At 48.9% G+C, this 25936-nt stretch overlaps 10 protein-coding genes across 10 annotated transcripts; 2 read left to right on the top strand and 8 right to left on the bottom strand.

Moving 5' to 3' along the window:
- Positions 1-570: 570 nt before the first annotated feature.
- N7481_004095 (uncharacterized protein) lies at positions 571-2357 on the bottom strand (the record flags this gene model as incomplete). Its single annotated transcript, XM_057263314.1, has 3 exons — positions 571-1474; positions 1538-1868; positions 2327-2357. The coding sequence occupies 3 exons, from the start codon at positions 2355-2357 to the stop codon at positions 571-573; spliced, it is 1266 nt and encodes a 421-aa protein (XP_057124975.1).
- A 1734-nt stretch (positions 2358-4091) lies between these two features.
- On the bottom strand, positions 4092-4514 carry N7481_004094 (uncharacterized protein; the record flags this gene model as incomplete). The annotated part of the gene is made up of 1 exon (XM_057263313.1): positions 4092-4514. One exon carries the CDS (start codon positions 4512-4514, stop codon positions 4092-4094), a length of 423 nt encoding a protein of 140 aa, XP_057124974.1.
- Positions 4515-5183: 669 nt separating this feature from the next.
- On the bottom strand, positions 5184-6638 carry N7481_004093 (flavin-containing monooxygenase; the record flags this gene model as incomplete). The annotated part of the gene is made up of 1 exon (XM_057263312.1): positions 5184-6638. The coding sequence occupies one exon, from the start codon at positions 6636-6638 to the stop codon at positions 5184-5186; it is 1455 nt and encodes a 484-aa protein (XP_057124973.1).
- Positions 6639-7284: 646 nt separating this feature from the next.
- On the top strand, positions 7285-8391 carry N7481_004092 (zinc-binding alcohol dehydrogenase family protein; the record flags this gene model as incomplete). The annotated part of the gene is made up of 1 exon (XM_057263311.1): positions 7285-8391. The coding sequence occupies one exon, from the start codon at positions 7285-7287 to the stop codon at positions 8389-8391; it is 1107 nt and encodes a 368-aa protein (XP_057124972.1).
- Positions 8392-9072: 681 nt separating this feature from the next.
- On the top strand, positions 9073-9453 carry N7481_004091 (uncharacterized protein; the record flags this gene model as incomplete). Its single annotated transcript, XM_057263310.1, has 1 exon — positions 9073-9453. The coding sequence occupies one exon, from the start codon at positions 9073-9075 to the stop codon at positions 9451-9453; it is 381 nt and encodes a 126-aa protein (XP_057124971.1).
- A 482-nt stretch (positions 9454-9935) lies between these two features.
- pmcB (putative calcium-translocating P-type ATPase(PMCA-type)) lies at positions 9936-14053 on the bottom strand (the record flags this gene model as incomplete). The annotated part of the gene is made up of 7 exons (XM_057263309.1): positions 9936-10752; positions 10810-11215; positions 11275-12237; positions 12295-12440; positions 12498-12928; positions 12980-13918; positions 13970-14053. 7 exons carry the CDS (start codon positions 14051-14053, stop codon positions 9936-9938), a joined length of 3786 nt encoding a protein of 1261 aa, XP_057124970.1.
- Positions 14054-15807: 1754 nt separating this feature from the next.
- On the bottom strand, positions 15808-17196 carry N7481_004089 (uncharacterized protein; the record flags this gene model as incomplete). Its single annotated transcript, XM_057263308.1, has 1 exon — positions 15808-17196. One exon carries the CDS (start codon positions 17194-17196, stop codon positions 15808-15810), a length of 1389 nt encoding a protein of 462 aa, XP_057124969.1.
- A 1824-nt stretch (positions 17197-19020) lies between these two features.
- eb1 (microtubule-binding protein BIM1) lies at positions 19021-20265 on the bottom strand (the record flags this gene model as incomplete). Its single annotated transcript, XM_057263307.1, has 6 exons — positions 20221-20265; positions 20066-20137; positions 19924-19958; positions 19749-19826; positions 19189-19670; positions 19021-19080 (listed from the first exon to the last, which is right to left on the bottom strand). The coding sequence occupies exons 1-6, from the start codon at positions 20232-20234 to the stop codon at positions 19021-19023; spliced, it is 741 nt and encodes a 246-aa protein (XP_057124968.1). The 5' UTR covers positions 20235-20265.
- A 524-nt stretch (positions 20266-20789) lies between these two features.
- Positions 20790-22941, bottom strand: N7481_004087 (F-box/WD repeat-containing protein; the record flags this gene model as incomplete). Its single annotated transcript, XM_057263306.1, has 2 exons — positions 20790-21762; positions 21821-22941. The coding sequence occupies 2 exons, from the start codon at positions 22939-22941 to the stop codon at positions 20790-20792; spliced, it is 2094 nt and encodes a 697-aa protein (XP_057124967.1).
- Positions 22942-24356: 1415 nt separating this feature from the next.
- N7481_004086 (NAD(P)-dependent alcohol dehydrogenase) lies at positions 24357-25632 on the bottom strand (the record flags this gene model as incomplete). The annotated part of the gene is made up of 4 exons (XM_057263305.1): positions 24357-25234; positions 25297-25398; positions 25462-25489; positions 25558-25632. 4 exons carry the CDS (start codon positions 25630-25632, stop codon positions 24357-24359), a joined length of 1083 nt encoding a protein of 360 aa, XP_057124966.1.
- Between the last annotated feature and the right edge of the window lie 304 nt (positions 25633-25936).

Here is a 25936-nt window from a genome sequence, read left to right as displayed (position 1 = left end):
AGTAGTCGCGATCGACCACAGCGGTGTTGGTGGAGGCGTTGTACCTGGCGGGGTGCGGCGAGTGTGGCTTTGGTATGTCAACGGGAGAGCGGGGGAGGTCTCGAGGGGAGGAGTTGCTGACTCGAAGCGGTGGGGGGAATAGGTAGACGGGAATGGCGAGGTGAGGTTGGGCAAAGTCAAGTGAAACAGTAATTTCCTTGTTCAAATTCGAGGAGAAAGGAGCAGAGAGGAGGGAGAGAGGAATGAGGATCGAAGTGTCCACGAGTGACGGAGCTGCCGGTGGTGGAGGTGATGGGGGCTTGTTGATGGCCTCAGGCAGAAATCATCATCCCGCAGCGAAATATTTTGATGCCTAGCACGTATACTCCTACTAACTAGTATATACTCTAAATCTATTTTAATTGCAAAAAGGGAAGTCTATGTGTTTTCCTTACTCCCTTGACTTAAAAGAACCAGTGCTACTACCATTAATCAATGCTCAATTCTGTTCTATTGCAGCTTCAGTTTTAGTTGATAGAGACAAAGTAACATTTGAAGCAACCAATGTAGTAGCCCAAATCCAGAGGAAATTCAAAGTCCGTTTTTCTCAACACTGTTCTCATGATAAACCTCTAGGCTATATCGAGCAAACTTACTGCGAGCTCGAATTTGCTTGCCATATTTTGTGAACAGCGGTGGGACAACACAAAACAAAGTAGCTAGACCCGCGAGAATCGACGAGGCTACATTTGCACCAAGTCCTTCGAACATATCCGCAGCAAACAGTGGGAAGGCGGCTGACAGCAATGAGCGGAAGAGCGCAAGAGTTGCAAAACCACTGGCAGAGAAACTCAGATAACTGTCTGCTAGATATCCGCCAAGGACAGTGTCGAACTCATTCAATGAGTACCCAATAAAAACCAAGGATATGGCCGATACGATCCAATGAACATGGTCTACCAATGGAGGAATAGTCCAGGCAAACCACCAAAGCCCGCCAGCCAGCAAAGGTGCTCCGATTGAGAAGCCGATGAGTTTATGCTCCGGTTCTAGCACGATACCTTGCTCCTCGGCGTATGCGATTTTTCGATGATCATTGATGCGGGTTAGTAGTCCCAATACCAAACCAATGCATATCGCCAGGAATGGAAGAGTAGACGATTCATTAGAGAACCCCATAGACTGGTAGACCGGAGGCAAGGCCTCTGTGAAAAGATAGACCATAGCGAACGCGATCGCACTGATAGTAGAGACCAAGAAAATGATTGGCTCCGTAAAGAAGAGCTGAATTGGACGAAAGAGTGCGATGCGTATAAAAGTCATCAAGTCCGGTGTATGATCGGGGTTCAATGCTTTGAGTGTATCGATGCCGGTTTCACTTCGCACTTTGGCCACTTCTCGTACGAGAATTAAGGAGGGCCGTGACTCACGAATTCCGATGAGAAGAAAGCACACCACACCAGTTACAATTGCTGCAACATGAAACACCCATTGCCTATATATCCGACGTTGTTGAGTATCCATTCCATCAAAATCCAATAGGGGACCAGTTACTTACCATCCCAAATGCTCAGCGATATATGTGCTGATAATTGGCCCCATACACATGCCCATATTGGCAACCATAGCCCATAAAAAGATCATCCAGATGCGGTCTTTTGAATTATACAAATCTTCAATACTGCCGGCCACGACAATAGTCGGAATAGCCGACAAAAAACCCGAGAAAAAACGGCCGACTGCGATGCCGGTAAGAGAAGGCGAGACACCGACAACTACACAAAAGACACTGTACAGGCCAGTGCTAATGATGTATAGCCTTTTACGCCCAAAGGCTTCTGAGAACGATGGAAACATGATCCCCCCCAAGACATTGACCCAGTAGATATCTGCAATCACAACCGAAATTTAGTCAAATACAAGGTATGAGGAATCTGAAACTGACAGTGAAACGAATATAAAAAGGGCAAACTCTTTCCCAATATCATAATCATGTTGAGCACGATCAGCTGCGGCGCTCTATCGATGCATGGTTAGTTGTGGCCAATCGTACGAGATTCCAAACTACTCACGCCGGCAGTACTAATAGCAGTACTAATAAAAGACATATACATTAGCCGAGGCAATCCTTGAAAGAGAATTCAGCATAGAACTTGCGTGAAAAAATCAAGAAATATAATCAAACTGCTGTCGTATATCTTTCGGGGCATGTGCCAGTTGCGCGGGTGTTTGGGATTCGAGGCCGACCAGCGGATGAACCTTTCATCTGTGGTAAACTCTAGTCCATTCTTATCGAGGATGAACTGCAAGTAGCCCCTAGGGGAGGGTGACAATGAAGGTGACAAACCGTCGGGGCTTATTGTCGAAGTAGATTCCATGGTGTAAGAAGAACGGCGTTGAAGAGGATGGTGAAGGAGTTGTCAAGGAATAATCGTACGGGTCTAAATATAGAGAGAACAAGAGAAAAAAAAAACAGAAGAATGAAATGAAATGAAAGGCACCTGGGCAAGTATTACCTGAAATCAAATATAGAAGCAACTCATGACTTGAACGGTTTGACAAATGCACATGCACCTGCTTGGTTTTACGGTCGCGGGCGTAAGGATGGCCAGTATACTCGTCACCTACAGGTCTACTCATAGCAACTACTAGACAAAACTAGTGTAATTAAAGATGGAATCCATGCGGATCTCCCGCCATATTCTGGACCTCGATCACCTCAGTGGCCTAAAAATGGACTCGGGCACCCGAAAATGGCTAAGTTTTGTCCGGATCCGCGGACCAAGCTTTCCAGGAACCACCTCGCCAATCAATGGTCCGACACAGATCATGTTTTGAGCTCCAAGCTTTCCAATTTATGCAGTGCAAGGCACAAAGTCCCTCATGGGGCTTGAGTTCGTCTCCGCAGCCCCATGTGTTGTCGATCCTAGGCTAGGCGCAGATCCAACCGATGATGAAACCACTCCACCAGGGAGTGACAGAGCAGGAATCGAACAAATCAAGGGATTGACTCTAAATAGAATTGCACCAGAATGCAGGTTTTATCCAGTCTTGAACTAAGTAGATCACGAGCTAGACCCTGCAGTGTTGCAAATACTAAGTGGTACTGAACTCTTTATGATCCCCTTCATTGGAAAATTGTGCCAATGCATAAGGTGCACACGCAATCCTCGACCCCGGAACAACTGCAATTAATTTGATCTACAAGACTCAATATTGACAAACCTTATGCGCTATTCATATGATGGTGAGCCCCGTATCGTTTTCGCTATATTTCGGTGCGTAGAGAATTTCCATCGGGTATTTTCTAGTGCGTCTGCTTAGCAACTTTTGTTCTTCTTCATCAAGAATAGGAAGGACCAGTAGCTAGCTAATCACCCCGATGAATATGTAAGTCTCATGTTTATCCTATGCCTGGCCATACATGCCCAAAACATGCCCCTTGTTTCGATACTCGCAAGGCCCACAATGGCAATTCGGACGATGTGGCCATGTGGATATGACATGTGAAGTAGAAAAACACTTTGATTCTGATGTTAGATCGGGTAGCTCCTGATGAAAAAAATACCAAACTCGAGGTCGTATGGAGCCGGCGCAGCCTGCCTATTCCGGGCTTCAAATTCGAGTGGGATCTTTCATGGGGAAACTAAATCCATCAGCAGCAGCGTGGCTTTTTCATGGCAATACGTCACATGGACCTTATGAGTTTTACCGGTTTTATGCTCTATACTTTTTACTCCTTCGCAGTAACAGAATACCTAGAGCCAAGCCCATCTAATTCGCCACCTAGTCCTTTAAAAAGCCGAGCGGATACTAAGCAACGAGGTGCAATTGGGAAGTTAAAATATATAACGGAATTGTCTTTTAATTTCGATAATAATTGCCTGCAGCTTTAAATAGGTGATGGCGGTATAAACTTTTAAAAACATGACCCGAAGAAACCTAGGAATCAAAATGCGCAATAGCCGAGTAAGTATCTGCAAAAAAAGAAGCAGCGACATTTGATGTGAACTTCTATAATAAATATCAGACAGCGCGATACCATGAGATAAATCTTGTAGCTTATATTTCTCGCTACAGCGAATTTATGGCGGCGTGTCACGAAGCTTGATTCATCCACGTGTGAGATCCTCCACAACTACCAGGACCTTAAGGGACCGCCTGGGATCATATCTTTTTGAAATCATGCATCTCTCTTGGTCCTCCAAAATAAATCGATTCATTAAGTTATTGTAAAGATCCCTTATGCCATCAGTGTCTTCCGATTCAGAAGCATGCTCGTCCACGGCCTTATTAAAATTCTCCCATACCGCTTCGACCCATTCGGGACTCTTAGGAGGCTCAGCTAGATCTCGAGCTTCCCTTATCTCGCGTAGTAAGTCAATAACTTTAGATAGCAGTTTCTTGAAAGCAGTTAAAGCCTCAGGAGACTGTCTCGTATGGTCTTTGAGCAGGTTGACCTGACCATCCATGACATCAATCGCTGTGCCAGTGTTGATCTCGTCGATGTTCAGATTAGAGTTGGACTCAAGCATGGTCGAGATTATACCACAAATATGGATAATCTTAATAGGAATATCATTCTTTAACCCCCCCCGAGATGCCCGCACAGTGACAGGCGAGAATGTGAACGATCGAACGAAGGCGATCGGTGATAAATGGCATGACCATCAAAAATGGGGCCGAGCCAACGGAACTCATAGCTCGATAATATCCCAAAGAGATAACGGTATTTGATTCACCGGGATTTTAAGTCTCGGGCTTAAAATTTCAGGAAGACTTCGCGTAGTTTCGGATCTTTATATGTCTGATGTTGGTCCGTAAGTAAGTAAGTACTAGTAGTAGTCCTTTGATATTTGTTTCCCGAGACAACCATCAACATGAGGCACGAGTGAATAGAATTCTTCGTCAAAAAGGGGACTTTAAATAATGAAATTCTCTTAACATTTTCTAAAAAAGCCTTTTGGGGCTTTGTGTCCGAGTCTTTGTTCATCAATTCTGCACTTTGATTGACAAATTATCGTCTTTCAACAACCCATGTGCCTTTGGACTTGCTGCGAGGTACCCCCACAAGAGGTTCTCCTAAATATGGTGACTCTTCTTATCCTATTAACTCGAAAGACTGGAAGCATTATGAGGAATTTTCGAAATAATATGTTGTAGCTACCTGACTACAATAAAGTCATAGAAAAGCAATGTGATATTTACAAGGTCTTCTTCGCCCCAAGGAATTCCAATCCTTCGAGTGTTCCCCTTTGAGCGAACTTCATATCATCGAAATAGTTATCACGTGGCTGCCAAGGTCCCTGATCACCTGCCTTGGGGAAATTGTCTTTTGCCTTCATAACATATGTAGAGTTCAAATTCAATAGGCGACGAGGAGCCATAATTGCTGCAATGTCTGCCTCTACTCTTGGGACAGAAGCTTTGACACCGCGATCTTCCATCTCTTTCAACAGCCGGCAGATAAATTGTGATGTCGCATCTGCACCAAGGGTCCAAGATGCATTGACATAACCCAGAAGGAAGGCAAGATTGGGTAGATCCTGCAACATCATGCCGTGCCAAGTGAATTTGTCAGGAATATGTTGAGGCACACCATCGACGCAGAGAGAAATGCCACCCGCAGCTTGCAGACGGAGTCCCGTAGCAGTGACAATTATATCAGCATCAAGCGCCTCGCCAGAATTTAGTTCTATTGACGACGAAGAGACGTTGCGAATTGTGTCGGTCTTCACATCTGCTCGGCCTGTATGAAGACTTTTGAAGAAATCGCCATCTGGACACACGCAAAGACGTTGTTCCCATGGGTTGTAGCGAGGTTGGAAGTGCGGGTTTGAAGGAATGTGTTTAGGAAGTTGTCGAGTCATGGATCGACCAAGAAGCCAGCTGGAGAAGCTTGGGAAGGATTGACAAAATAGGAAGAAATATCGAGATATGTAGAGAAATCGAATTCGTTGAAGTCGGCGATGGAGCGACGTTGGGAGTATTGAGCTCAGCCAGGAATTGGCTCTGTTTGGCACGGACAGAATGTAGGTCGGGCTGCGCTGTAACATTGTCACATTTGCTTTCTCGGCCAGCTTCGGGAGAAGCGTCACAGCCGTGGCGCCACTTCCAATAATGACGATCTTTTTGTCACTATAGTCAAGATCCTCTGGCCAGAATTGCGGGTGGATGACTTGTCCTTGAAACTGATCTAGCCCCGGTATCTCAGTCTGTAGAGGAGTGTTGTAGTCATAATATCCAGTACCGAACACTAGAAACCTGGCTGTTAGGGATTTGGATTGCTGCTCGTGTTCAACGCTGAGTGACCATTTGTTGTCAACCGATGACCAGTCAGCACCAATAACGCGATGTTTGAAGAGAATGTTCTCTGCGATGCCATGTTCCTCAGCGGCATTTTTCAGATACTTGACAATCGAATGGCCATGAGCGATTGGATTGTCCTGATCCCAAGGGTGCCAGGCAAAGCCGAATGTAAAGAGGTCCGAGTCGGACCGGATGCCGGGATATTTGAAAAGATCCCAGGTACCTCCGACGTTTTCGCGTGCCTCTATAATAGCATAGCGAAGCTTCGGAAATTGAGATTGCAGGCGGTAGGCAGCGTTGATGCCAGAAATGCCGGCGCCAATGATGACCACGTCGTAATCCTCTTCCATGATGGTGAATGATTCAAACTTGGGAAAATATAGATGATGCAGCTGGAGTGGCGCGCCGAGTCTCTCTTATATTTGGATCTGGTAATCAGAATGGAATGCCTCGGTAAGTTTTCATCCCAGAGGTAGAAAGCAAGGGTCGATTTACCGGCCGTAAGAGTATGTTAGCCTGTTAGGGGAATGATTGCGGGGAAACCGAGGAACTGCATCTCAGCGAAAGCCACGCCATCGAGAAGAAAGACTAAAGTCCGGAACGGACCCGGGATAAGCTAGCGAAGAGCATACTCGACACGGACACCAGTACGAGCGAGCAAGTCCCACAGGAGAAACCCACTTCGATGAAAGGGGCGTCGTTTGCGAGCCCGACTCACCGCCTTGTTGAACCTCGGGCTGGGGAAATGAGGAAATGAGGAGTTTGATTGGTCGATCGAGAGGGGAGTGATAGGAGTGGCAAAACAAAATAAACTCATCTCCACAGGGGAATCTAGGGTCGAAACAAGATGCGATTATTCAACACTCGGCATAACCGAAAGCCCCGTCGGCATGGGGATCGTCCGCTAGGAGCTTCAACTCACGATAAAGATAGCCTATAGGTTTGGGTGGCTGGATTATTCCTTTCTATTCTTCCCATCTTCTTTTCTAAATCGACATGGCTGGCCTTTCAAACGTGATGGAGGCCCTGGTCGGGGATCGTTCAACTTTGACTCGACTTGCAAATTATGGTCTTGGAAAATCATCCGGCAGTGGAGTGAAGATCAAATCAATTCCCATTCCATCTATATCAGAGAACGAAGTCTTGGTTCGGGTAGCCTGGGTCGCACTTAACCCTACGGATTTTAAACATGTCGATATTCTCTCCCCACGAGGAGCTATCATCGGCTGCGATTTTGCGGGGACTGTGGCGAAAGTTGGGTCTCAAGCAGCCAATAAATGGGCTGTTGGTGACAGGATAGCTGGAATGGTTCATGGTGGATTGTTTCCCGATCGTGGATCATTCGCCCAATACCTCAAAACAAGTGGTGATTTGGCTTGGAAAGTTCCGCCTGGGGTTAGCGACGAAGATGCGACTACATTTGGTGTTTCGGCCATTACTGCGATGCTTGCATTGAACACGCGATTGGATGTTCCTTGGCTTGCAGAGAATGCGAATCAAGGGCAAGGTCCGAGTCGGGGAGACACGCCAATCCTGATATATTCAGGCGCAACTGCAGCCGGCATTTATTCCATCCAGCTTGCTAAGCTAGCGGGCCTGACAGTCGTGGCCACGGCATCACCACGCTCTTTTGACCTGGTGAAAAGATATGGCGCAGACGAGGTCTTCGATTATAGAGACCAAGCGGCTGTTGACCAGATAATTCGAGCATATCCCAACCTCGACCGGGCGATGGACTGCTTTTCTGAAGGCAATTCGACCGAGTTTTGCGCGAAATGTGTCCGGAAAAACAAGGGGAAGGTGGTAACATTACTTGACAGTGGAAAATCCACCATGGATGGAGTGCAAATCGAATTCATACTTGGATACACTGTTTTTGGGTCGGAATTTCAATGGCTTCCTCCCTTCGGACCAAAGTTCCAGAAAATACCGTCTGATAATGAAGCGCTACGTCGTTTTTATTCAACATTTCCCACTATTGTTACGCAGCTAAGACCGCCACCTTTGAAAATCATTGACCCAGGGCTAGAAAATTTGGCCACAGGACTTGAAATGCTTCGTCAGGGGCAGGTATCAGGAACCAAGTTGGTTGCGCGTCTGTGATGATAATATTGTATACTAGATACTATAAGAAGTTTTCAATTTTAGCGCAAATAGTGACCATGCAGTAACTTAGTCACACTTAACTAGTAGTTACCTGCAGCTCCAGCTCACTTACTACTCGTAAACTTCCTCAATCATATTCAAGATTTCGCTTTGTTATTATGTAGCTAACTCTACTTCATTGGTAAAAGGAGTAATACGTATTGAAAAAGGGCCGAAAAAACAAGTTTAAATTATCTTAACAAAGAGGAGGCTCTGTGACAATGAGGTGAGACCATCATGACAACTCCCTTCGAATTGTCTTGTCTTGTACTCAAGCAGACAATGAGTGAGCTCATATTCGAAAACAGTATAGAAAACAAAGAGTCTTCTATTGTAGAGTTTTACCCAGCCAATGCTTTTTCTAGTCCCATTCCCAGATGGTGCAACTATGTCTCAGTCGTTTTCTCTATCATCCATTGTTCCCCGAAGGGCTTTATGAGTAGTCTACATATGATAAGATCCTAGTGGGAGAAATATTTAAGGCCTCGAGCTTGGCCGCAGTGAATGGAGTAGACAAGCCACCACCACCACCACGATATTTGCTCACTTCAGCTCACTTTACTAACTTCCCCCAAAGCTCCCCCGTCTACTCTAGTACTCTTCACTCCCACTGACGTCTTGCACAGGTATCTATTCACCATGCCACTCAGCGAGTTCTCGTCCAACCTCGAGGGTTTCCTCACAAGGATCGAATCGGTCAACAGCGTGCTTATTGACATCAGTCGCACCAAGCTCTACGACGAGGCAGTCGCCATGCTCCACGGCATTGCCGACGATATCCAGCATTCTCGATTCAGCACCTCAGCACGTGCTTCTGTTACACCCGCTGAGATTGGCATGGCCAACAGCATGATCACCACCCTACGTTCCCAGGCTCGCATCCTCTCGTCGCATGCCGACAATGGGTATGGCGTTACTGCATCACTTCATGGCCTTGTGACTGGAGTCAGATCCAACCCTTCATTTGGTACCATCGACCCCGATATAAACCCTTCTCCGGGACAGACACCAATTGACTGAAGTGGCATACTAACGTGAATAGGAGAACCGTCCGGCATTTGTTTCCATCCCAGTCGTCGCTCATGACACACCTCCCTTTTCTTTGTGATATCCATTTATGATTGTGCGTTTGAATTTCTTTTTCTTGAAACAGCAGATGAGCTAATCATCTTTTTCTAGCATGACAAAAAGCCTCGAGAATTGATATTATACTTCATTTGACATTCTTTTGCTTCGATCCTTGTAGGTTCGAAGCTAAACTCGCCAAAAGTCAATGGACATATTGACGGTCAGAGGGCAGAAAGTGAGAATAAACATAGATGATTGTTGTAGAGTATCCTTAAAAGTACATATTCGAGGGGTATCCCATTCGTATATCTGTAAGTCCGTGATCTATGATGCAATTAAGTCAACGCTAATAGCCGCCCAATAACACCCGCTCTATGACAGGATCCAGAAGCATAAATACAAAGCCATATAAGAGGAAAAGAAAAAGAAAAACATTAAGGTGAAATCGTAACCGTAATCGGAGGTACAGCAAGCGCCGGTGGCGTTTGCGGACGCTCAGGACTTTCCTGCCGAGCCAGCTTCGCCGGAGCAGGAGCCGGGGCTTCTTCATCGATAACATGAGACATTTTGACAGCAGAGTTGTTGGACAACTCCTGCTCATTTTCGTTAGTCTGCTTTCCAGGTCGAGTGAACACCCGACGAGTCGTGCGCGCTAAAGGTCGGAAAGTAGCCTTTGTACCGCGGGCGAAAGCATTGAATCCTTTGGCAATAGGTCGCAGGACGAATGACATCGCATGGACAACAGCATTGAAAACAATACCAAAATGTCGGTCAGGTAGTATGCGCAGAACCACAGCCCACGGCAAGCAGCCCAGCGCGCAGATGATACAGATTCCCCAAAGAATGCCGCTCAGTCGGGTCACGCCGAAGGCTGCGCCGCCAACGTAGATGATCATGACTTGCCCGCCGACCATTACGGCGTTAATACCCAGGAACCAGTAGTTCCGTAGCATTCCCTCAAATATATTGAATTTATTATCAAGGCGACGGTTGTTGAATTCATTGAAGATTTGCATCCAGACGAATGTATTGAAAACAACTGTGGAGAGTTGCTTCGAGCGTAGTTCCAGATCATCGCTGTCCAGATGAGCCCCGAGAAGCTTGTCACCGGCAAAGTAGAGCATGAAGGTGATGGCGAGTTGGTAGACTGCTTGGCCAAGGATCATTTTCCACATCGTCAAGGTGAAGAGCGAAGCACTTTTGGGTACGGGTTTGCGGTCAAGGATCTTCTCTGTTGGAGCATCGGTTGCCCTATTTCTGGTTAGAAAGGGAGAGAAAAGAATAAGAAAGTTAGAAAGGAATACTCACAAAGCCAGGGCAGCGAATGTATCCATAATCAAGTTCACCCAGAGAAGCTGTACAGCACTAAGAACACTGCTGTTCGAGCTGCTGTAGACAGAAGAGACAAATGTCAACACGACAGCCGTGATATTGACGGTAATCTGAAATTGGAGAAATTTGGCAACGGCGTCGTTGACAGCTCGCCCCCAGGAAATAGCAGTGACAATGGACCGGAAGTTATCGTCAAGTAAGATTATTGAGCTGGCTTCCTTCGCGACCTCGGTACCGGCAATTCCCATTGAGAAGCCGACGTCCGCGGTGCGAAGAGCAGGGCCGTCATTAGTACCATCACCAGTGACAGCGACTGTCTCTCCAAGAGCCTTGAGGCGCTCAACCAAGATACGCTTGTCATCTGGCGAAGAACGCGCCAAGACTTGTAGACGGGGACCACGAGATCCATCTCCTCATTCGAAAGTTTTCGGAACTTGGGACCTTCCATGACCAGTCCATCTTCAGTCTTAATGCCACAGGAAGTTGCAATCGCGGTGGCAGTTGCAACATTATCACCGGTGACCATCTTCACCTGCACACCGGCAGAATGACACTTGCGAATCGCCTGGGGAACCTCAGGACGAAGGGGATCTTGGATTCCCACAACTCCGACCCAAGTCATGCCTCGGAAGACATCGTCAAAGTCGGCCGCAGAATTATCATCTTCATGTAATTTCGCCTCCTTTGGCGGCCACGAGGCAAAGTCCTTGTACACGATACCGATCGTGCGAAGAGACCTTGTGGCGTAATGGTCAATGGTTTCCAAAATCACCTGTCTCTCTTTCTCAGACAATGACACTGCACACAGATTCTTCTCAGTCATGTCAATGTCTGTGATCTGTGTATTGCAAGCGTCGACCATAATTTCCGATGCACCTTTAACAAGAAGTCTGTATCCAGAACCATGGTGACGGTATACGACGCCCATACACTTGCGCGAAGAATCGAAAGGAATAAGCTGGACAATCTCGGCAGACCCACGCTCAGAAGTGAGATCCATGCCTAGATAATCCTGGGCCATTTGGAGAAGTGCAACTTCAGTCTTGCTGCCGACGAACTGCTTCCGGCCTTCTCGTTCGTCCTCGAAGGCTGTTGAGTTCAAAGCAACGCTCTTGATAATCAGATCCCGTGTAGGAACTGAGCACAATTTGAAAAACTCGGCGGTCGATTTGGCAGAAATATCGACCTCGTCCTCCGATGGAGATTTGAAACTCTGCTTAGTGCCCAAGGTACCGGCGACAACAGTCATTTTGTTCTGTGTCAAAGTTCCCGTCTTATCCGAGCAAATCACAGTGGCATTTCCCATGGTTTCACAGGCGCGAAGAACACGGACCAGGTTGTTCTCCTTGACCATGCGAGTGGTAGCAAAGGCAAGGGCAAGTGTCACTGCCAGTGGAAGACCCTCTGCAAAGGGAAAAGGGTTAGCATGAGGACCAAAAGATTGGAGAAAAGGATACATACCAGGAATGGCTACAACGATAACGGTGACAGCAACAATCAAAATGTCAACGAATTCCTTTCCCTTTTCTGCAGGGCCTATGTCGGGGTGATTCGGGAGGTCCGCCACAAATCGGAACAAGAGGACGAGGAACAAAACAAGGGCGGCACTAGAATGATAGTTAGTTACCAGCCTAGGTGTTGATTGGACTGATAGTAAGACTTACGCTGAACCCAGATAACCAATCCAGTTCGCGAGACGACCCAGTTTAACCTGAAGCGGCGTAGGATCATTGGTAGTCTGTAGCGACATCATGATTCGACCATGAGAAGAGTAAGGTCCAACGCTAGTGACAACATAAGTACCGACGCCCTCGAGGACATTACTTCCAGATATCATGAATGGATCAATCTTTTTGGTTGCAGAGCCCTCGACAATTTGCTGCCAGACCTCATGGCCGTCTAGCTTTTTCATCTGATCGGATTCACCTGTGGCCGATGACTCGTCGCATTTCACGCCATGGCCCGATATGAGAACACCGTCCGCAGGAATTGAGTCACCAGGCTCAAGGTGAAGCACGTCGCCAACCATTACATCGTAGATAGATAGCTTCATAGACCTGCCAGACCTAATAAGCTTCACGTAACGATCGTCATTCTGTAAAAGGTTAGTCAGAGTTGACAGAGCAGGCGTTTTATTATCACATACCTTCTTATTGAGTTTGGAAAATTGTCGTTCTTTTTGCCAATCATTGACAGCCGTGACGACCGTGACAATGAGAATGGCCACGCAGATAGCCACACCTTCTACCCAGTCCACACCAGTCCCTGCATCCACAGTCTCATAGATACCCAAAGATAATGAGACAACCGCAGCGATAGTCAAAAGTATAATAATCTTATCGTTGTATGCAATCCAAAAAAGCTTCAAGAAGCCAGTGGACTTTCGAGCAGGCAGTCGATTTTCGCTGAAAACACGAATGCGATCCTCGAATGGTGAACCTTCACCAGCGGATGCTGGCGCCGGTGTGGCAACGTCCTTGTCAAGAGGCGGTTTGCTTATTGAAGGTCGTTTATTATATAAAGGAGGTGTCACTTGTTGGAAGTCGACTGTGCCTTCCAATCCAACTTCATCATTGGAGAGACCTGCACTGAGATCTGTCCGCAAGCCCCGCTCCAATCCTTGCAAGCCACCAAGTGCATGGAAGGCAGCAAGAGACTTTGGGTTCTGCATCTTATTCAGCTGACCGGGTGAGAAGGCGAAGCGATTGTTCTCGATCAGGAAATCAGCCTCATTCCGGGGATCCGGTGTCAGCGCCTCTGACAAGGGCACGTCATCATAAACGGCTTTGCTAGTATGTGAAGGATCGACATCTGAATTAGTTCTAGACCGGCTGGAGCCCATTGTAGGTGCAGTAGATGCAAAAGACTCTGATCGTGGACGTAATGTGTCTCCGTCTATTGACGATGAAGGCCGATGAAAGCCATTATGAACCATCAGGCGTGCCGGGTCCGGATGGCCAGGATTCCACGCCATACCTGGTGAAAGTGAATTTGTAGGGGATGCAGGGGATACAGGAGATGTGGGAGAGTGAGGTTGATCTGTCGGGCTATATGCAGCAGCAACAGGTGTGATAGATAAAGAACGCTGTATTGATTAGTACGAGTTTGCCGCCCATTATGTATTAGAATAGCTCACCTCTCTACCCGAAGGATCTGTTTCGATCACAGGAGTCAAGAACGAGCCCTGTTGAGGCGTATTGGAGTTTGATGATGAAGCCATGAGGTGTAAATTGCATTGATGGGGTGATCGGTATGAAATTAATGCAAAGGTGATATGCTCTCGTCAGGAGGCCCGTTCCAAAACTGGGGTGGAGGTCCTGTTATCCCCTCTCGAGGGGGGGCTGTGTTCATGCCCAGAGCCGCCGAGGAAATCAACATTGACCAAGTCTTTCAATCCACTATGGAAATTAAGAAGATGCCAAGTGAGGAATTTGTTTTATCCATAGGCTGTATCTGGATACGGAGTGGAGGGGCAACAATGCGTATTCTGTGCTGATCAATTCCCAACCCTTCTGACTTCACGGTCAAGACAATATTGAGGCTGTGCTCTATTATCAAAAGGCCCGGGCGACTGTGCCACGAAGTGCGAGGTACGCGAGGATGTAGATGGCAAATGTGGCGAGTGCAAGCTCAACCCAGCTGGAGATGTTTTAAACCCAGGGCGAAGTAGAAACAACCTGACACCCAGCACATGGTGACGGCTTTAGCGCTGTGATGAATCTAGATTCGATTGAGTGAGACGCTACCCATCATCATGACTCCCCAGAAACCTCTAGTTTCAGGACCCGCATGTTGAAGCGGTCCAATAAAGTGTGAATTATGAGGTTGGGCTTGCCGCCGCGACCCAGAGTGGGGTGCTGCGCCCCCTTGTATCATCGAAGTAAAGGGTAGATCCAATAAAATTGCATTCCGCTCTGATATTGCTGAACCTTCTTCGATCAGGTGGTGTATAGCATTGTCGAAGGTACTCTGGATGTATGGATTCTGGGCTCCGGACTCCGTGCGTGCACTCCAGCAAGGAACCATGAATGCCTCGGTGCGTCATTTGGCTTTGTTTCGGGCTGTGAAGCCGCAAGTAATGAAGGTCAAGGCCCCGAAAGTGAAAGCCTTTTGCGTCATGAAATAGGCATCATTGTGTAGAGTTGATCATACTAAGCGTTAGTGGAGCAATTCAGACTGACATGGGTAAAAGACTCCCTCAATCAAGTAAAGCTGCAGCAAGGCGATCATGATGTTCCGGGACCGTTGCCACAACTGAGCCACACTTGGTGTGGCAACGGTGGCGGTGCAGGTCCGTTTATACTATCACGTGATATAGGTAAGCTCGAGATCGCGTGGCTGAGGTATAGGCAGCAGATCGGGCAGGCTGCTGGCAACCTAAATTTACAGCCTCAAAAACACCACTCCAAGTAAATGCTACGTACGTACGTACGTACGTACGTCTTCACTGCCTCCTCTAGGCTCCTGCCCTGGGAGATCGACATTCAATATTCTTCGTTGATTTCAGGGTTCAATTAAGAATTAACTTAGACAGTAAGAATTGGAGCCCAAAGTGGCTCATAATCATATCAACACTCGCTCTTTTGAGCGATAAATGAACAGATCAACATATTTGCGACAAAATGAGGGGGAGGAAATAAGGGGTATCTATCAGACGAGGAGAGAAAATTGGAAAAGTGACAAATGAGAGCACTTTTCAAAGGACAGACACGCCAGCCCGGAAAGATCGTACAGCGCGACTTTTGGGGGCGTAGGCGAGGGGTTGAAAGATGGCTGAAAAACAGCAGCAAAAAAGCAAAAGCTAAGTAAAAAAAAATCAGCGACGCTATGATCCGTGGTCCGAATCACAACGTCCAAGAGAAAATATCGAAACATGTTGGCTAAAAATCAAAGCATTCGAAGAAATTCTCCGTCCCATAAAACGTCGGCTTTTTTTCGTATCACGTATTCCCATACAATGCACTCCAGCCCAGCTCACAGATCCAAGCTCTCCGTGAAACGGCTGCCGCGACTGTCGCGACTCCCATCAAAACTTGGAAAGCTGCGCCCCAGTGGATCCTTTCGAGGAGCCACCGGTACGGCACTCTGGGGTTGAGGAATTGGATGGGAAGGAGTGACGGTCGTTGGGCAACTAAAATTGACTGAGCTGGAGACTGGGATGTTGGCTTGTCGTGGTCGTGTCGGGGTGACGTTCTCTTCACCGGCTTCGCGTGTGACGTTGGTGTCGAGCGGCATGCCAAATGGCGTTGCCGTTGGTGGTGCGTGTGAAGGCGAGGAAAGAGGGCCGCCGGGAGATGAGGGAGACAGACCGATGAGAGAATCTGGTATGGTTGGGGAATCACCAGTCGACGCACCACCGAAGCCGTCACCCCCATGGGTGAGAACAGGAGCAATTTTGCGTCCGGATATCTTTTGAAAGCCTCGCTCACTTGGAGTGGAAGATACGGTACTCTCTGTTTTGGTACTCATTGTGGACTGGCGCCAGCGCTTCACGAAGGCGGGTGCAAGATATGACGCACCAAAGAGAGGATCTTTGCTTGTTCGTCGTTCGGCTACTTCTCGTGCACCAGAATCCGATGATGATGGCAGGGCTTGCGTGCCCTTTTGCTGGAGGCTGCGCCGGCGGAACAGGAACAAAATCAGCAACAAAAGTAGAGCAACTCCGGCAACACTACCAACAACACCGCCAACAATTTTTGGAGTTGTCGCGTCAGAGGCTGTGTCTGACCCTGATGAGGATTCTGAGTTGGTGCTGGTCGGTGATGATCCGCTGCTAGTGCCACCGATAGTCTGACCATAGCCTCCGTACCAGGTGGATGAACTTGTTGACGTACTTGAGCTGCTAGAAGATGTTGTTGAAGAAAACGCGGATGAAGTAGAGTAAATGCTCGCAATTTGAGAGGATGCAGTAGGCGACGATGTAGAATTGGATGCTGGCGAGACGAGAGGTATTGAGGATGTTGGTGTGGAGCTGATAGCGGATGAAATCTTTGGCGAAGAAACAGCCGCAGTTGGCTTGCTTGTATGTGATACAGCCTCGGACGTTGGGGTCGTTACATTCGTTTGTTGAGCGATGGGTAGAGCTGTTGGGGATGTAACGAGCAACGCAGCCTCCGATGCAAATGCAGTTTCGCCAGCCGATAGGGTAACAGTACCAAAAGCAGGGTCCGAAAGCGTCAACGGGAAATCAACCCCAGCGGATTGCCAAAGAGTATGAGAGTTGGTGTCCACCACTTGCAAAACCGTTTCTACGACCACACTCTGTGTCTGGTCGGCTTCTTGTCGTTTCATCAGGTTCGTATCTTCAGGGTATGGGGGGAGTTCCAGGAAGAATGACATCCTCCGGAGATGCCAGAGGCTCATTTTGAATTTCGCCTCCACTGATCAGTATACTCGGTGAGCCACTGTCGTCTTTCGCAGCTTCTTCGAGCACTTCCAAGCGGCGCTTGGCTCTGAGTAGCCTGCTGGTCCGGGAGTCGCGCCAATGGCCATGATGAGCCATTGCGCCAGGGCTTGTTCGAAATGGTAGGTAGGTTCAATGGTTAAACAGCCGATAATCGTGAATTCTCACAGAGTTTAAAGCTGGATCGACCAGCTAGACCACGAATATCAATGAAAGTAGAGGCTTTTTCTTTCTTTTTCTCGGCGTCGATTGAATGTCCAACACAGCGAGGGAAGGAAGAGAAAAAGGAAGCAGGAACTTGCCCGCGATGGTGGGCCGATTGGATAGAATTGGCCGATGGTTGAAAGGTTTGTGGCGATCAATTCAATCGCAATGGTAAAGAGTGGAAGTCCGCGAATTCAGTCGCGACAAAAATAAGAGATGGTAAAGAGTGAATGGCGTTTGAAGGTCGCAGGGACGTTTCGAAATGTCTAAGGGCGTTGGGTCGGTTTAGCGATGTGTTTCAAGTAGGCGATAGAGCCGCGCGGGCTCCCATGCGATGCCTTGCTGTTTCGCTACAGCAGAGAGGAAATTCTGGAACGCAACATACCAGATGAAAGGAGTGTCGGGAAGAAAGTTGATGGCAAATGTTGGAGGCCTAATCCATAGTGTCGTTGCAGGAAGGTCACCAAACAATGCACAGTTGAGGCGAGGCGATATCAGGTACCCGAGCAGCCAGCGGGTCCGATGGTAACGTCAGGCGCACGTTGTTCTCTGGAACAAGACGAAGCAGCTCTAGACGAACCCGTCCGACTTCAGAACTCTTGGTAGAGGGGAGAGGAGGGGGGTAGAGAGAAGACGGGGGGAAAGAGTGAGGAAAAAGCGAAACGGTTCTGGGTGGAACGGTGGAACAGTGGAACGAGCCAGACCGGACCCAAGCGTCTCCCCTATTAAAAGCCAAGTCTAGGCGACCCGCGTAGGTGACGAACTAGCCCGGGGGCCGAGATGCTCGTTTTTCGGGTCCAAACCCACTACTTCAAGTTTCCAGAAGCAGGTGGTGGGACATGAGATGGGAGGAGATGGGGAGTCGAGAAGATAGACCAACAATGGGCTCTGTTTCTCTGTTTATTTTGAGCCTTGAGCCATGACCCATAGCAGCGAGGGAGCAGCATCAGTGTCCAAAGAAAGGTTTCTCGCTGCAGGTACACAGCAGGGCACGGCGGATGATTGGATGGCTGTCAGGTGGAGCCCGAGGGTTCTGGCTAGCCGGACTAGTCCTAATTGGGTTAGTCTCGGTGCAGGTTTAATGAGGTCTTACTTTGGGGGAGACACCGTATGGTACCTTAAGGTATGGTATAGTATACATAGTATACTGGTGTACATACATAAGTCATAACTTATAAGTACATTACACCTAGGTATATTCCCGAGAATAGACAGAAATAAGGACTCGTGAGTCATAGGATAGTTACAGAGTAAAACTATGCACTTCCTCTCTACCCCGTCCTGAACATACTACGGTAAGATTACCTCCCATGTGGATCTACGCAAGGACGCCGCACTATAGCCGGCCCGCAGCCAATAGCTGGAGTATGTATTACATTGTACAATTAGGTACGGAGCATCTCCTCCGTACCAGGAACACATGACTTGTGAACTCGGGTCCTTGCTTAGTCTGAAATACTCGGTTCGGATCGCGTCACTTAGGGCAATGCGCGCTATTCACTATCTACGGTCTCGTGAAACACAAGTCGCGGGGGGGGTATAGTAATGGGACTCGTTTGCTCTCTCCCTGGCCCGACCGCTTAGAAGGTCTCCAGCTCATCAGCCACACCCTCTTCCGCCTCGGGGATCTCGAATCCATCCTGCAGCAATCATTTCCGTTAGCTTAGTTCCCGTCACGTTTCAACTTCTTCTCTTCCTCTTCTCCTTCTTCTTCTTCTCCTTCCGCCCCCACACAGATGTCAACATACCTCGGTCGAATACAGAATGCCCTGGATGTGTTTCACCAACGTATCCTCCTCCTTCTCCAGCTCCGGGTCAGCCTCAATGGCGTTCTGGAGCAGCAGCTCAATATCGCGCAGCTTAGCAAAGTAAAAGTCTCTTTCCTTCTCGAGGCCACCAATAGCTTCCTTCTGCGTCGCGAGTTCTTGCTGCAGTGCAGCGGTAGCGGCACCGGCACCAGCGCTCGCAACGCGAGGACCACGCACGGCGGCAGAGGTCGGGGTAACTCCGCGGCGTGAGCCAGCTGAGGGGGCACGCGCGGCGGCAATGGGGGCACCACCGGGGGCACCAGAAGCCTTGCGACGGCCGACGGCATCATAATCACCACCGGGGTAGTGCTGGTCCCAGTATCGCTTGGTCCATTGGAGGAACTCCAGGTTATCCTGCATGCGGCACTTGGTGAGGGATTGAACCGGAATGGGCTTTTCGACCGTGTGACGGGTGAAAATGTCTGGATGAGCGAGTATATATGTTAACAAGATTTTGTCATGGGGTCGACCGTTACGCGGCCCGATGGCGGGGAACGTACTTTGCAGAACCTTGAAGTTTTGAAGGTAGGCGTATTCGGTGTTGACGTTGAACTTAACCCGAGACATGGGCACGTCCACTGCAATGAGAAAACCATTGTATCAGTATCGTTGCCTCCCCGTATGTTCCCAGGCGGCTTGACCGCTTCTTGACAGTGTTCGCCAGGTCGCACTCACTAAATATCGAGTCGAAGATCTGGCATAGCGCAGCACTGTGTGTATCCACCAAAATCCCATGTCAGTTGAGTTCTCTTTCATGCTCTTCTAGCGCGCAGACTCTCCGGTGAGAGGGGGGCGAGGGGTCTTTGGCCGATCATACCCGGTTCCACACTGCTCGATCTTGGTAATGTTGAGCTGCAGCAGGTTGTTCAACCAAGCCAGCAATTCTTGTCTAGGAGATATCTTCCATCAGCGAATCGCTCCACGTTGTGCCTCGTCGAAGGGACATGTGTCGATAAGGGGAAAAAGCCGAACCTGGATTCACCCATGGCGGGGTAGCGATAGCCGCAATCGAAATTTCGGGGGGGGTAGGGTGGAGGAGAGTGGAGGACGTAGGATCAAGGGTGTGTCAATGAAGGACGAGGAGCACGATCAGGGCCTCTACTGGGAGTCTGCCTGTCTGTGTTGATGGGAAAAACACCCGATGGGATTGTTTTGATGCCAAAACCCACGGATCACAGTGGCGCTAGGCACTGCACGAACCAATCATGTGCGATTATGTAATATATTGCCTAAGGCAGACATGGACAATTGCTTCTTTGTTCATTTATGATGAACCATTTCGCATCATATATATGTACGAGAGCTGGATAATAGAAACTTGATCAAACGATTGTATATCCTTTTGCACCATGTATAGGTCTAGCCGTAAAAAAAAAGAATGAAACTTCTATGCCCAAATGTGCCAATCTTTGTTCCCCGTTCCGGTAGCCATTCCCCGAGCTCTAACTCCCCGCGATCCAATGCCAGCAAAATATCCCAAAAACAACGCTAAATAAAGAATGAAAATAATGAGAAATATTATAGGCAGTTTTCAGGTATAATCATTCCTCCAACAAGTCGATACCATCCAATCCGTAACCGAAATCCATGATAACGGCCCGGGAGTCCTGGCTAGTTGCGACAATTCGTCGGTAGTCTGACTGGACGTTGAGCATCCAGCTAGTAGTCCATCCAGGCAGATCGACGGACAATTGGCCTGACTCGGTATCAAACACCTTGACACTCATATCGTAGCTACCGCTAACAATACGCTTGTTCATGCTGTCCAGGTGAAGGGAGCGAATAAGGCCAGTGTGACCTCGGAGTTCCTTGACCAGCTCGCCGGTATTGGCATCGAACTGATAGATAGTCTTATCATTTCCACCAGTCAAAATGGTACGGCCGTCTTCGCTGAACTCAACACAGGCGAGACCGCGGTCCTTGCTTGGGAACTCCTTAACACAGGCGCCAGTGGTAACATTCCACAGCTTGGCAATGCCGTCGCCGCTTGCCGAAACCACAAGATCGCCGCGAAGCTGTACAGCGTTCACAGGGCCGTGGTGTCCAATGAGCTGCTTCAGCAGACCGCCTGTCTTACGGTCCCAGACGCAGATAGTACTATCCTTGGAGCACGACACGATGTACCGGTCATCGAAGCAAACATCCAAGACACCAGCGCGGTGGCCCACAAGTTGACGAATGGGACGGTAGTTATCCTTGATGTCCCAGACAATACAGGTATAATCCGAGGATCCAGTCACCATGATCTCCTCATCGAAACGAAGGCAAAGGATCGAGGCACTGTGATAGTCGGCTGGGTGCTCCATCGGGGTAACAATGCCAGCGGAGGGTGTTGATGGAGGGCAGATGGTCACAAAAGGAGACTTTCCGGTGGCCTGCTGCGCTGGGTTGTTTACGGGTCCAGAGCCAGACACATCGCCAGGAGGCGGGCCAATGATCTTGAGGCAAGACCAGGGATAGTGAGCATCCCACACGCGAATGGTACGATCACGAGATCCAGTGATAATTTTGTTTCTGGGAATGAATGATTAGTTAGGAATCAAGAGACTGGGGACTTTTGTGCTGAACTCACTCGTCGAATTGCGCACAGTACACGCTGTCTTTGTGTCCGTGGAGATAGATTGCCGCAGCTTTGCCCTGTTTCCAGCGTTGATCGAGGGCCCGGCGAACTAGAAACATTCGCTTCCAGTCCTGGTGGGGAACGGCCTTCCCCAGTCCAAGCTGCTGCCTTTTCTTGGTTGCTGTAGAGCTGATCGGTCGACGGGTATATACGCTGCGGAAAACATGTTTCCAAACATGGGGGGAGTTTGCCTGTCCGTTCCAGGTGTGAGAAACCAGCTCCGCCTGCATGAGAGAGGCGGGGTCCAGGTAGGAAAGCACTTGGGCCATGATCTCTGAGGGCAAGTATGAAACCGGATCAATGCGAGGGAGGTCTAGCTCAAAATCCGAGGCATCAGAGCGATCGCGAAGATCAATACCGATGCCACTCTCTGAGTCAAGTCTGACGTCAGATGCCTTGGGAAGAAGGTCACGCTCCAATTTGGCCATTTCCAATTTGGCCATTTCCAATTTGACCATTTCCATGCGTTCATTCTGAGCAGCGGCAGCGGCACGTGCCGCCGACCCAGCAAACTTGTCATTGGGAAGAATTGGGGGCTCCAAACCATGTCCAGGGATGGGGGCTGGAACCGATGCGGTGGGCGCATAAAAGCCATGCAGAGCAGTCACGCTGTTGAGAGAGGGACGTCGATTGATGCTATGGCTGTTGGACCAAGCGCGCGACCGCTTGTCCCAATTTTGTGAGGCAACATTGCGCTTGTGGCTGGAGTGGCCCGCAACTTGGTAGTGGCGAGAGTCATCTTCGGCCTCTCCGGGTACCTGAAGATTGTTCTTGGAGGACTTGTGGCATAGAGTGACAGATAAACGGCGGCCCAGGGCCACTAGCCCATCCATCGGGTGTCGCAGGCTTGAAAAGCTTTTGGCTGAACGCCTGCGAGGCACTGCCTCTGGAAAGGGCTCCATCTCTTCCAGTGCCGATCCCTCGAGGTCATGGCATAGTTCTGTGCAGGGGGTCTCTCGCCACTGATCGATAGCATACTCCTTCGGGTGGGTAATTGGATGCGCCGCGGTCCGGGGGCGTAGGCGAAGTGATAGCGAGGGGCGTCGCCGAGTGGAGGTCTCTCGTGGCGACATGGCGTTCAGTATAGAGATTGCGCGCAAAGGAAGGAAGGTAATCAACGATCGGGGTTTCGAAGAGTCGAAGTCCTCGATAGAATCGTTGAAAGAAGAGTGAAAAACGACAGAACTTTTCCCGGTCCTGGTCTATTGTATAATGTCGATGGTGGTTCAATGCGAAGTTCTTTCAGTAGTCGCCAGGGGGTGATGGGCGAAGTCGATGAGTCTAGTGGATAGAGGGATTGTATAACAAAAAACACCGAGGAACCGAGAAAAAAGAGAGAGTATAATGAATGCAGTGATAAATAACAAAACAAAAAGAAAGCGCAAGGAGAGAATACAAATAGGGAGTAGAATTTCCAAAGAATGAATCGACTGCGGTCTGAGAGTCGGGCGGTGAATTGCGGCGGAGTGATTGGCCGCCGGCACAGATACCGGTCGGTAACGGTTACCTCAATGATCTCATAATTAAAGTGGCAATTGAGGTATTCGGTACTTGGGCCACTACCTATCTGCAGGGATTAGATTTTTCTAGCGTCCGGGGGGGGGGCAAATTATGGGGGATTTGCATTTGTCTGACAGGGATGGACCGTATTGCGGAGTATCGACTACTTACAATCCGGGGCAATTTGCCTGACGCCTCATGTATTCTATACTTGGCCCAAGGTACTGCTGGACCAAACCGTCAGCCCCGAGTGGCGGTTTTAGGCCTCCTGATCCAGGGTTCCGCCCAACTTTGACGATAATCGGGAAGATTAGGGGCTTCTACAAAGCCGAATTCGATTCAAGCAACCTTTCTGGGGGGGGGGGGGATTTACATCAATAAGCCAGAAAAAGAAATCCTCCAGGGCTTGAATTGGGCAGACTGCCAGTGGAAAGGGAGGAAAGGGATAGGTAGTAGCAGTCCGGGGCGTCGATCCCGTTCGTATACTCCAAGAACAGCCTTGTGGAGTGATCCACTCTGTTTGTCAATGCCATCCAAGTGAAGAACAAAGAGCCTTGGAAATAGTCCTAAAATACTAGTAATTTGTTTGTGCGCATTCTTATACTAGTTCGATTTATAATAGGAATGAATAGTACTACTAGTATACTAGTACTGGAACACTAGTGAATACCTAGTAGTAGGTAGTAGTACTGGGTAGCCGAACCCAACTCGAACGACTGGTACTACTAGTATATACATCCACCACCTGGGCGTTCACGAAACATCGTCAAAACTTGAAGAAACCAAATTTGACACCCTACTATTAAACCACTGGCAATAAATTTGAACCATTCGATTAACTGCTTAAGTTATCGATCTATAGACATAATAAAATAGCACACCCCTAGCCTCTTATAACCTTGGGACACCACGACTAGGGTCGCCGAACACCCCATCCTTCAGAGCTTGCCTCTCTTTAATGCGCCGTACTAGTAGTATCAACATCCTTTTAACCGAAAATCTTTTCATATCCAGTCAGGGTAAACCGGTAGTGGACATCACCCTTCTTCATACGCAGCATAGCGTCCTTCAGACCCTCCTCACCGATAGCGATCTCCTCAACCCAACCCTTAAGTCCCTTGTCCGCAGCCAGCTGCAGCATCTCAAGCATCTCCCGACGGCTACCCAGATGGCTAGCACCGATGAGCACACCGTTGGAAATCAAGTTTTGGGCCTTGATAACCTGACCTTCTTCCTCAGGCAGACCAACACTGACCCAGCGACCATGCACATCCATCATAGACAGATAGCGAGCCAGATCAAAGCCCTCCGAAGAATTGGCGCAGTTAATAATCAAATCAAACGAGAACTTGTGCGGCTCATCCCAGCCCTCCTCTGCAGTAGCGATATATCCATCAGCACCCAACTTCAAGGCATCAGCCTCCTTCGCCCGAGACCGGGAAATAGCCCAAACCTCCGCACCAAGCGCCTTTGCAAACATCACGCCGAAATGACCAATGCCGCCCAGACCAACAATTCCAACCTTCTTGCCGGGTCCAGCCCCATTGCGCACTAGCGGCGAGTAGGCAGTGAGACCAGCGCAAAGCATTGGCGCAACAGTGACGGAGTCGAGGGCATCGGGGATCGGGAATACCCAGTGCTCGTGGGTGCGCACATGCGATGAGTATCCACCCTGGCTGACGATGCCGGTCTCCGGCCACTCGGCTCCGTATGTGTCCATGATCTGGACGGGGCAGTACGTTTCGTTGTCGTTCTTGCACTGCTTGCACTCTCCGCAGGAGTAGGACTGGGCGCCGACGCCGACACGTTCGCCCTCCTTGATCAGGGTCACCTTGGGACCGACGCGGATGGCAGTACCGACAATCTCTGGAATGTGTGTTAATTATTGGACTGGTCTGTCATTGGAATGATTGATCGTGGATACGAACCGTGTCCCACACACAGAGGGAACTTTTGGGATCCCCATCCTCCGCTGATGGTGTGCACGTCACTGCCGCAAATGCCGCATGCTTCGATCTTGACGTCGACGTCTGTTGTTTGCGAATTCAGTTAGAGATAGTTGAGGACATGGAGTTTGATTAGCTGGAGCACACCATAATCACCAAATGGCTTCAGCTGAAACTGTAGATTCCCAAATAATTTCGCGTTAGAAAAAAAGTCCACCCGGAGAACGGGAGTAGCCGACTTACGAAGCGCTTGTGGAACTGGGTGAAAGAGTTAGGTCCATCGACCTGGAATCCCTCAGCTTCATCAGGGTACGGCATTGTGATGAATATATGTATATGTGAATAGAAGAGAAGAAGATTATTGTATGAATATTCTCCAGAAAAAGTGGGATGTAGAGGAAATAAGAAGAAGAAGAAAAAGTTAGAGAGAGCGGGGGAAGAGAGGGGTATATCAAAGCTGCTCCAAAAAAAATTAAATTCTATTCGTAGCAGGTCCAAACTCGGCCGGTAGATGATGGTCCTGAATGGCGTGGGATAGCCTCGCGAGGCCCCCATCGTGAGGCGGGGCGTCTCGCATACTAATCCCCGAGTCGGGATATTGATACCGCATGCTTTGAGGGTT

Source organism: Penicillium waksmanii (genome assembly GCF_028829765.1).
Source record: "Penicillium waksmanii strain IBT 27052 chromosome Unknown utg000004l:1.0-5674109.0:1.0-5678898.0, whole genome shotgun sequence".
NCBI lineage: Eukaryota > Fungi > Ascomycota > Eurotiomycetes > Eurotiales > Aspergillaceae > Penicillium > Penicillium waksmanii.
The sequence above is the reverse complement of the archived record's forward strand: the minus strand, read 5'-3'. Positions and strand labels throughout refer to the sequence as shown.